Below are 12,058 nucleotides of genomic sequence, written 5' to 3' on the forward strand. Positions count from 1 at the left end.
TTGTTTATTCTAATAGTTTTTTGGTTGTGTCCTCAGAGTTTTCTGTTTATAATATCATGTCATTGGCAAAAGTGACAGTTTTACTCCTTCCTTTTGAATTTAGATGCCTTTTATTTCTTTTTCTTGTCTGACTGCTGTGGCTGGGACTTCTAATACTACTTTTTTTAAAGTTAATTTTTATTGGGGTATAGTTGATTTAAAATGTTGTGTTAGTTTCTGCTGTTCAGCAAAGTGAATGAGTTATACATATACATATATCCACTATTTTTTAGATTCTTTTCCCATGTAGGTCATTACAGAATATTGAATAGAGTTCCCTGTGATATACAGTAAGTTCTTATTAGTTATCTATTTTATATACAGTAGTGTGTACATGTTGAATAAAAGTGGCAAGAGTGGGCATCTTTGTCTTCTTCCTGATCTTAGAGGAAAAGCTTTTCAGCTTTTCACCACTGAGTATGATGTTAGCTGTTGGCATGTCATATATGGTCTTTATTATGTTGAAGTATGTTCCCTCTATAATCACTTTGTTGCAAGTTTAATCATAAATGGATATTAAATTTTGTCACATGCTTTTCCTGCATCTATTGAGATGATCACATGATGCCTTATCCTTCATTTTGTTATCACACTGATTGATTTGCAGATGCGGAACTATCCTTGCATCTCTGGAATAAACCCCACTTGATTGTGGTGTATGATCCTTTTAAAGTATTGCATTGGTCAATTTGGTTTGCTAATATTTTGTTGAGGATTTTTGTGTCTATGTTCATCAGGGATATTGGCCTGAAATTTTCTTCTCTTGTTCTATCCTTGTCTGGCTTTGGTGTCAGGGTAATGCTAGCCTATAAATGAGTTTGGAAGTGTTCCCTCCTCTTCTAATTTTTAATTGAAAGAGTTTGAGAAGAATTGGTATTAACTTTTCTTTGAATGTTTGATAGAATTAACCAGTAAAGCCATCTGGTCCTGAACTTTTGCTTGTAGGAAGGTTTTTAAGTACTAATTCAATCTCCTTACTAGTAATTGGTCTGCTCAGATTTCTTATTTCTTCATGAGTCAGTCTTGGTAGGTTGTATATTTCTAGCAATTTATCCATTTCTAGGTTGTCCAATTTGTTGCTATATAATTGTAGTAGTCTCTAAGGATCCTTTGTATTTGTGTAGTATCAGTTGTAACATCTCCACTTTTACTTCTGATTTTATTTATCTGAGCCTTCTCTCTGTTTTTCTCCATGAGTCTAGATAAAGGTTTGTCAATTTTATCTTTTCAAAGAAGCAGCTCTTGGTTTCATTGATCTTTTTTGTTGTATTTTAGTCTCTATTTCACTTATTTCTGCTCCAAGCTGTGCTATTTCCTTCCTACTACTAACGTTGGGCTTTATTCTTGTTTTTCTGTTTGTCTATTTTTTGATTTTGCTTTTGACTTCTTCTTTGATGAACTGGTTGTTCAGTAGCATGTTGTTTAATCACTTGTTTGTAAAATTTCCAGTTTTCTTTTTGGAATCATTTCTAGTTTTATACCACTGTGGTCAGAAAATATGCTTAATATGATTTCAATCTTCTTAGATCTGTTAAGACTTATTTTGTGGCCTAAGATATGATCTATCCTGGAGAATGTCACATGTGCAGTTTAGAAGAATGTATATTCAGTGGCTTTTGTATGGAATGTTCTTTATATATCTGTAAAGTTTGTCTACTGTAACATGTTGTTTAAGGAAGATGTTTCCTTATTGATTTTCTGTCTGGATGACCCATCCATTGATGTGAGTGGGGTATTAAAGTCCCTTATTCTTACTGTATTGCTGTCTATTTCTCATTATGTTATTAATATTTGCTTTATATATTTAGGTTCTCCTATGTCAGGTGCATAAATATTTACAAATGTTATATCCTCTTGTTGGATTGACCTCCTTTATCATTATGTAATGCTGATCTTTGTCTCTTATTACAGTCTTTGTTTTAAAACCTATTTTGTCTGATATAAGTATAGCTACCCCAGCTTTCTTTTGGTTTCCATTTGCATGGGATACCTTTTTCCATCCCTTAACTTTCAGTCCGTGAATTGTCTTTATGTCTGAAATGAGTCTCTTGTAGGCAGCATATAGATGGGGCTTGTTTTTATATCCATTCAGCCACTGTCTTTCGACTGGAGCATTTAGTACATTTACATGTAAAGTAATTATTAACAGGTATGTACTTACTGCCATTTTATTAATTCTTTTTTGGCTGTTTGGTAGTTCCTCCGTCCCTTTCTTCTCTTGTTCTCTTCCTTTGTGGTTTGATGACTGTCTTTAGTGGCATGCTTAATTCCTTTCTTATTATTTTTTGTGCATCTACTCTAGGTTTTTTTGTGGTATGAGGGCCTCTCACTGTTGTGGCCTCTCCCGTTGTGGAGCACAGGCTCTGGACGCGCAGGCTCAGCGACCATGGCTCACGGGCCCAGCCGCTCCGTGGCATGTGGGATCTTCCCGGACTGGGGCACGAACCCGTGTCCCCTGCATCGGCAGGTGGACTCTCAACCACTGCGCCACCAGGGAAGCCCTCTATTATGGGTTTTTGCTTGGAAGTTTCCATGAGGCTTACATATAACAACAAATTTAAAACAGTCTATTTAAAGCTGGTAGCCACTTAAATTCGAATGCATTCTCAAGGTCTACGTTTTCATCCCCCACCACATTTTATGTTTTTGACGTTATATTTTATATCTTTTTATCTTGTGTATTCCTTAAGGAATTATTGTAGTTAGTTATTTTTACTACTTTCTTCTTTTAACCTTCATACTAGCTTTATAAGTGATTGATGAACTCCTTTAGCTCTTGCTTGTATGGAAAACTCTTTTATTTCTTCTTCAATTCTGAATGATAACTTTGCGAGGTAGTCTTATTGGTTGAAAATTTTTTTCTTTCAGCACTCTGAATATATACTAAATCTTTTTGTTTGTTTGTTTCCACTCTATAAGCTCAGGCTAAGACAGTTCATCACACCTATTATTTTTTGTTATTTAATCCTTTTAAAATTGTTATAGGGAAAGTATAATTTAACATATAAGAAAACTAAGGGTTAGTGAGGTAAAATAATTTATGCAAGGTTATAGTGCTCATATAAACTAGAATTCACGACCAACTCTAAAACTCATACTCTTTCTACTATATTGTATTGCCTCTGTAATGCTCTGGTTCACCAATTTTCAAAGTTAGAAATCTTTTTGCCCATTTTGAGGCAAAAATGTATCTTAAATATATTAATCTATTTGTATGGTATATCAAATACAGTATGGTCAAAATAAATTAATGTTTCTTTGATAAGTTTAACTCTTGCAGGTGGTGTGAGTACAAGTAAATGAATGTTCAATGTATGCTCTAGGTATAAATATAGAAAGTATGGGGAGAGCAGGGTGAGCTTCTATCCACAGGATAATATTTCCCTAAAGTTTTTCCTTCCCTTTTTCTTATTCTTTTAAAAAATAACTATGCTAATATAATTTCCTTTAAATCAAAAGTATGGAAAATTAATTACCAGTTATTTGAGAACACTAGAAGAACTCCAGTAGAATTTTAGATTGGCAGAAAGCCCTTAGAGAAATAAATTTCTCATTTTTACAGAGCATGAAAGTGACACCTAAGGAGTTGATTGACATATCCAAGGTAATAAAAGATCAAGTTATACTTTTTTACTATTATGTTTCAAAAATTAAAAGGTGTTACTACTGAGTTAGTAGAGAGAGCATGAAAGAGCTACTATAGCATCACTTAAAACTTGGGACATGATGTTAAAAAATATACACTTTTAATAACTTCATTTTAATGATAGCAAAAAATCATTCTGGAATTACGAATGCTGAAAAACTGTCTACTTAAAAATTCAGTTGGTATTAATAGTAGTAGTTTCTAGGAGGGGACAAGGATGGCTAGAGGACACGTAGAAGACAGACTCTTTCACTGTAGAGGCATCTTTGAAATTTTGTATTATATGACATACATTACATAAAAATAATACATTAAAAAATGTTTTCAAAACTATAAAGCACTATAAAAACTTAGTTAGAGGAGAAGAACAACATCCTTTATACTTTCTCGGTGTTTTCTAACTCTGCATGATTTCTGATGCTGGCAGACACTTAAAAAAAAATATGTACCTTGTACTGGATAAAATTAAATTTTCTGGCAATGGAAAACTAAACTTCTATGCTTCAGGTTCCTTAGGTCTATAGTATTAAAATTTTTAGAACAGGTAAATCCATGTACTTACGCCTCCGTCTGCCTGTGTTGCTGTTCTTGAAGACAAGCTAGATCCATCATATGTTTAATTTGTGCTTTCAAATCTTTGTTCTGGAGGTGCAAATGGTGGCAATGAAGTTCTTTATTGAGTTCCTGGGGAAAATAATACACACTATACCTCAGATTCATTTAAAAATGTTAAAATTAAATCAATTTTAATAAAACTTATTTTATATTGGTGTCAATAGTTTTAATTCTTAAAAATATGAAGTGGTATGTTTAGGAACAATTTGAAAAACAAGTGTTCTGGTACAGGTGGTCTATGATTTACAAGTTTCAAATTTCCTCAGAAACTGAACATCAGGAATTTTACTGTAGTGACAGTTTCTTGGTCTATCCAACTTGTCCATAATACTTTGAAAGTACATGAATATGGCCCATTTTTGCTTAAATGTCACTTCTTCAGGGAGGCTTTTCCTAAGCTTCACATTTAAAGATGGACACTCTCCACCCGATAGTTTCTGCCATAGCATTGATTAGTAACAATTCCATTTATTTATTTTTCGTAGATTCTCCATATTAGAACGTAAGGTATACCACCAGGACAGGGGCTATGTCAATACAATAAAAGTTTCATACAATAAAAATCTCTTGGGGGGCTTCTCTGGTGGTGCAGTGGTTGAGAGTCCGCCTGCCGATGCAGGGGGGCACGGGTTCGTGCCCCGGTCCGGGAAGATCCCACATGCCGTGCGGCGGCGGGGCCCGTGAGCCATAGCCGCTGAGCCTGCGTGTCCGGAGCCTGTGCTCCACAACGCGAGAGGCCACAACAGTGAGAGGCCTGCGTACCGCAAAAAAAAATCTCTTGGGGAATTCCCTGGCAGTCCAGTGGTTAGGGCTCCATGCTTCCACAGCAGGGGGCATAGGTTTGATCCCTGGTTGGGGAGTTAAGATCCCACATGCCACGAGGTGTGGCCAAAAAAAAAAAAAAAAAAAAAAAAAATTCTTACCTTCATCCAGTCTTGGTATAAGCTTAATTCTAGGCCAAAAGTGTCATATATGGTCTTTATTATGTTGAAGTATGTTCCCAGCTGTGTTCTCTAATCTACCACCTAAAATTACTTATCTTTTCTCAAATCTACTAAACCTTAAGTATGGAAAATGTCAGCTAAGTGGATACACTAAAGTATGAATGGTAATAATCCAGTAGCATTCTCAGAATCTTAAATTGGAAAAATTTTAGTTAATAAAATAAAACGGAGTGAAATATTTTGGACATTGTAAGGGGCTGAGACAAAAATCCTATAATCAGGGGAGCTGTGCCTAGAAACTTCCTACAGATAATTCCCATAATCCATTTTAGGTTTTCAATACTCCTTCTCAACCTGCAGTTGGCCACTGGTTCTCTGTAAGCTTAAAGTTATTTTTTTCTTTTTTGTAATACTTCCTAAGCTAGTGGTGGGCACTATGACAGGGAAACAATGTAATTCTATGTGTCTGAGATATAGTAAAATTGGGGGTTGTTTATTCACATGATTCATAATTATATTTCAAGAAATACAGCAAGTATTTTAGAGCGAACTCTCTTTAGGGAGTCAGGATGATATGGTTAGAGCATTGGCCTATGAATCAGGTGATTTTAGAGATGGCTCAACTATGACACAAATGCTACCTGGAACCCAAAATATGGTCTTTATGGATATCGGTTTACTTGACTAAAATTTAAGAGCTTGCCTAGATGATCTCTTTAGTCTTTTCCAGTCAAAAAATTCAACGACCCTAAAAGTATGACCATGTTTGTCAAATATTCCACCTTTTCTCTTAAAAAAAAAAAAAACCCTTCTTTATTTACTCCCTCTGTTAATCCTATTGTTTTATCTTCTTGCACCACTCTTAAAGAGACAAGCCTTGACTGTATAATTATTTTACTCAATAATTGTTCTTGGCTAGTTTGTTGTCTTTGAAAAACCAAGTTTACAATTTGAATCTTTTTCTTGTTTTGATACACTAATGTCTGAATCTGATTGGAAGCGCATAGCCTATTATGAGAGCTACGGGGAGGTTAGTAATAGCTGAAGTAAGAATATAGTGAGAGGCAATATATAAAATGTGAAAGGTCTTCAGGTGCCATGCCAGACCTGGGAAATCATAACAGAGTTTACATTAGGGAGAAAGTACTGAAGAGTGATATGATCGGAGTTACCTTTTAGAAAGCTCATTTTGCTTGCAGTAGAGAGAATGAATTGCAGTAGAATACGAATGGAAGCATAAAGGTCAAATGTACCAGTCCAATAATGGGGGCTGGGAATCTGAATTAGGGTAGTGGCGGGGGAGATACAGAGAAGTGGATAAATTCGTGAGGTTAAGAGGTAGATAATGCAGGAGGGTATAGAAAAAAGGGCAGCAATTTGAAAGTCACAGTACTGGATCTCTGTCCAGAGTTGTACAACTGTGGATAAATCTTTTCACAAAGTTATGTCTCAGTTTGTTTATGTAAGAAATAATGGCTTATACATAGATAACTGTTTCAGCTGTGAAAATATCCACAGGAAAAAAAAACTGAGAGTGGGATTAGGATGACGGGAATGGAAACAGCTTTAATTTTAATTTTTTCAAATTATTTATAATAAAATGCATTAAAAAACAAGAATTTAAAAATCAATTCCAGATTCATATTCAGGTGTGAAAAGTCCTGCTTAAAAGAGTAATAGAAGACAGATTATTAGAAAAATTAGATTTGACCATGGTGAAAAAATTTAAATTTATTGAAAATAACCTGAACAATATTAACTTTATAAATGCTACTAAGTAGCCAAAAAAAAAAAAAAATAGCAATAATACTACTAAAAAGAATACTGTACCATTTTAAAAATTGGGAGCTTAAGATAAATATGGGAAAACAAAGGCAAACTAGTAAATATCTACAATTGATTTTTTTGCTTCTTTTAATATTAAAAAGTTCTTAAGTACTCCTCTAGTTGGAGTTGGGCTATATTTTAGATTGTTGATTACACAAATGTACTAGATTATAAGTATAATGTAAATTAAGCAAGGCTATTGTGAGATGAAAATAACATTTTTAAATGTATATCTATTAATTCTTTTTATGAATATAATGCCACTTGAACTGTACACCTAAAACTGGTAAATTTTATGTTATATTTTACCATATGCCAAAAACATTTTTTAGACCCTTCATGAGAAAGTTTTTGCTCACTAGAATGGCTAAATATTCTATTAGAACATCATGGCCGTAAGTAATAGTAAAGAAAACTAACCAAGAAATACACTGTCATTTTGACAATGATCACCTTGAGAATAAGACTTCTTTAGATATACATAATCTCTAACAAATAAGTGAAACATGACAAATATAAGTGAAACAAACCAAAAACTACTATAAACATTCAATATCTGCTACCTTTTCAAGAGAAACAGCTCTTGCGCACTGAGTGAGAAACACTCATTTGGCCAGGATATCAGCTGTTTTCTCTGAAAACATATCCAGACTGTGGCTTGGGGACCCTGACAAGTACTTTGATGGAGGCTGTTGCATTCTATGATGGGCCTCTACAGCTTTAGATTCTCAGATCAAGCATGGACTTTCAGACGTTACCGCTTGAAAGCCTAGTTAATCCCTATTACAGTTTACTGATTAATCATTGTTTTTTTTGCTTATTCCTTTGAAGTCATGTAAATATGTCCATTACGTAATCTTAAGAGGAATATGGCATTTTAAAATAAGTGCGCTTTAGCTTTCTTCTAGAGCAGATATCCTTAATGTTGTATTAATGGAAAAAATGACCAAAAAAAAAAAAAAAAGTAAAATTGTATGAATGTGATCCCCCCCTCCGAATCGTCCATCTAGGAGAAGATCTATATATAGCTCTTTAATCAGATTCTCAAAGGCATCTATGACCCAAAAAGGTCAGAAACACTGTTCTGGAGGAAAAATAGCAAATGTATTTTATAATACAGCTAATGCTGCTGTGTTCCTTTTGTATACACCTTTCTTTGGCTATTGATGTCTATGATGTTGTGGCTTAGAATATTAAACTATTATTTATCAACCACTCATTATGTATGAAGTGGTGCTAGGCCTTTGCATACAGCATTTTATTTAAGTTCATAATGCCTTAAATATATTTTAAAGATGAGAAGTTAAGACAGTGAAGTTAAACAACTTGCCCCAAGTTATATGGTTAGTGTTAGAGTTAGTATTCAACACAACTATCAAATAATGGAATTACCAACCACTTCAACTCCAGTGTCTATCCTCTATCCAATATTTACATTCTTGCTATAAGGAATATTAATCTTCTAAAGTGCTTTGTCAATTAAGTTAAGTTATAAAATCTCATTAAAGTATGCTTTGTACTACATTTAATATTCAATCTACTGAACTAACTGGCTGGCATACTTTCATCAAGATATTGTGAAGACTTCTAGGACTGCTGAGTGTCGATTAAACTGTTGGTTGGCCCTCAATGAATTTCCACACTAAAGAACTATTCAGTCTCTGTTTATCCTTGGCCCTCTTCTTAGGAAACGAGGTATCTGTTGCTCCCTGCTCCAATTTTACTACCTTGAACTGTCATCATTCACTACTCCTGCTAGTCTCCTCTCCCTTCAGTCTGAGCTTCAGTGTTAAAAGGATGGACATTTATATCGATTTTCCTAGTCATGATGCATTGGTTAATATCTTTAAATTATAACAAAAAATTGATATCTTTGAATATTAACAGTCACTAGCTGCATTCATTTGTACTGAATATTTTATACTCCATTTCACCTGTATTTATTTTCAGTTTAATGCTTTTATAGAAATTTTAAGATTTCAGAGCTGATACATAATATAGACTTTCAGAAGAGCATCATCAAATTAAAGACTTTAGATACTCTTCTTTTAAAAAAAAAGAGTATAAAAAAGTTGTTCTTTTAAAGTATTAGGTATTTAGAGATCAAAATTAGTTACTTTGTAGCAGTTTGTTTGCTAGCTGCTTATTCCATATTAATTTTCCCCTTCTTTCTTATTAAGAGAACTCTAATTTTGTTCAGGATGATAATATGTCCAGCAAAACACTCACCCTTCCAGATTCCCCTGTATCTAGGGATAGCCACGTGACAGTTCTAGTCAATTCAGATATGTCTGTTAGGGATTTCTGGAAAAGTTTTTGCTTTCCCAATACAGATGTCTCTCTCCCCTTTCTTTCATTCCTCTTCTGGCCTAAGTGTGAACTCAAGACTAAAGATGAAATAGTGTTATCACAACTATGAAAAGAAAAGTATAATGATGACACTGAAGACATTTGGGAGGTACTTTATTAGGAATGAACTGCATACTTCTGTAGCTTACTACTGTTAAGGGAGAAAACTATCTGTAACATCGTAGCTGAACACAATTCTGATCTGATTCAGCCATTAACCATCATTACCCATCGCTACTCTTTATAAATATAAACTTTTGCCATTCTAGGTGGAATATCTTCAGTTTAGTACATAAACATAAATGCATACAGCTTTCAAACTGGCTTTCTTTAGCTATAATACAAATAATGCTGACCACATTTAAAACTATTTTTGCACAAAATATCAAGTATTAAAACAAACTTAAATTACCTACATGATGAAACTTCAAGTACAGTCTGAAATAGAATTACTTCATTCTAACTTAAGAGCTCCTCATAAAAGGATGCAATCACTTAAGAATAACATTTAAAAGTAACTACTCTTCTGAAAGTACAAGAAAGGCAAATCTAATAGGTAATCAGGGAGGCAGAAGGTATATTCAGTTAAAAACAGTAAAATGAGTCAAATCTCCGGGAGATGGACCAAAAGTTGTCTTATGAAAGATATTTACTCAATAACAAAGACAATGGGTTTAATGAACTCAGTTCTTAGAAAATAAATCTGAATATACAAACACATATGTACCTTTGGAATATGACCATTTTGACCTAAGAGTCCCATTTCAGTTTCCACACGATGGAGCCAATTAGTATTCTCATCAAATTGCTTCAGTTCCTCTTCCTTTTTCTTCTCCAGGTAGCAGCGGCGAGTTTTCAACATTGCGAGTCTATGATCTCTTTTGCAAGTGGCCTGAAAAATAATGCATTTAATAGTCAACCTTTTATGATACGTGACGTATGTGATATTAGTACAGTAGTATATTTCCTTTTAAGTGTGCTATTGTTGTCTATTAAATTAGGCTATACTTTTGTACTTAAAGCTATTTCTCCTCTGAAATCTCACAATACTACTGCTTGCAGGAAAACAGGAAATTGAGTTGTGAGTCATTTTTATAACATTACATGTTGAGAGTTTATGACTTTAAGAAATACAATGGCCAAATTGAAGACTATCACATTTTTTTTTTTTGCCAAAATACATTCCTTTAAATGTTGCATTTGAAAAGTTCATGTGAGGCCTGATAAATCTCATGATTTCCTTACTCAAAACAAAATAGATACATGTCCTGCTCTTGTCTTTCCTTCAGTTTGAAAGATGTGAAGAAGTATTCTATTGTTGTGGTTTTGTCTACAAGGCCTTTAGATTGGCTGTTGCCAATGAAAGAAAAGAGAGCGTATATCCAGGTGTCATAAACATCTGATCTCGCCTGATGGTTGGTTCAGGACACATACTGGATAGTCCAAATATTTTCGGTGTTTTACCTACACATGAATTGAGATCAAAACTGGCCTTCTGGTTTTTTACCCCAAGGGTCTTGCACACTATCATGGGCACTGTGGGCCAGAACAGCTTGACCTCTTTGGACTATTTTCCAAAAGACACTAAACTCAATAATCATCAGATTTGATAGCTGGACCTGAGACAACAGATCCCCAAAGATTAGAACAAGCACTTGTAGCTGGTTTTGGAAGTAGGGATGAACACATCCTATGAAAAAAAATGAAAAATGGAAAGAAAAACGAAAAAAGGAGCAGGAACTACATTTGAACTTGATTAAAAACCTACTCTCTTTAGGAGATTAAGTTCTACTTCCTTATTATCTTTAATAAAAGAAAAGGTAAGTTGACATTTTGAGGAAAAGCCAGCCATTAAAGAAATTTGCAAAAATAGGTAATAATGTCACTCTTCTCACTACCTCTTTTTGTTTTAGAAAATAATTAGTTATTTTTCATTGTCATGCAATGGGTAATTGATTGTTCTTAAGTTAGCTAATACATAATGTATTTTTGTAAATTTCAGTTTAAATTTCTAATAGAACATTGGTAGATGAAATCCACATAAACAAAAGCTCTTTGGGGTCCTAAATATTTTATTTTAAAGCAGAAAGGGGTCCTGAAGCCTGGAAAGTTTAGAGCCACTGGTATCCAACAGAAGGTAGCATATGTGGCTTCTTGACTTTCTTCTGCTATTCAGCAGGTGTGAAAACTTAGGCAAGTCAATCTCAGTGGCTCTTCAGTCACCTTATTTGAAAAATGAACATAAAAGTATTGTACCTGCCTGAAGGAAGGCATTATATCAAACTACCTTTATTTTCCTTTAATGTTTAAAAATGTTGTAGGTACTCTTAGAAACCAGGGCAGGACATGATCTGCAGGTCTGATGGCAGTCAATATTTAATACCAAAAGATCCTGACTAAAAATCCCAGAGGGTATGTTTTTTGAGTTTGTACTTCTAATGTTCATCAAATGTAGACTCTATGATGGTTCTCCATGGGGACATTTTCCATCAGGGTAATTCTTATTGAATTACTGTTCTGAAATAAATACCAAGTAAGTGTTTGGAAATAAATTCTAAAATATGTATGTTAAACCCTGACATTAAAGTTAATTGTTTCCCATTAAAGTTTCAAAAAAGCTTTACATATTTTATTAACA

At 34.0% G+C, this 12,058-nt stretch overlaps 1 protein-coding gene across 1 annotated transcript in view; it reads right to left on the reverse strand.

Annotated features, from left to right (window-relative positions):
• The window catches only part of KIF18A (kinesin family member 18A), a 78,781-nt gene that overhangs the window by 35,630 nt on the left and 31,093 nt on the right, over positions 1 to 12,058 (reverse strand). Inside the window, exons 11-12 of the mRNA XM_024764693.1 lie at positions 10,148 to 10,312; positions 4,248 to 4,369 (exon numbers count right to left, since the gene is read on the reverse strand). Of these exons, the coding sequence (XP_024620461.1) occupies positions 4,248 to 4,369; positions 10,148 to 10,312 (287 nt within the window). The remainder of the gene's footprint in view (positions 1 to 4,247; positions 4,370 to 10,147; positions 10,313 to 12,058) is intronic.

Source organism: Neophocaena asiaeorientalis, unplaced genomic scaffold, assembly GCF_003031525.2.
Source record: "Neophocaena asiaeorientalis asiaeorientalis breed wild unplaced genomic scaffold, Neophocaena_asiaeorientalis_V1.1 scaffold230, whole genome shotgun sequence".
Taxonomy (NCBI): domain Eukaryota; kingdom Metazoa; phylum Chordata; class Mammalia; order Artiodactyla; family Phocoenidae; genus Neophocaena; species Neophocaena asiaeorientalis.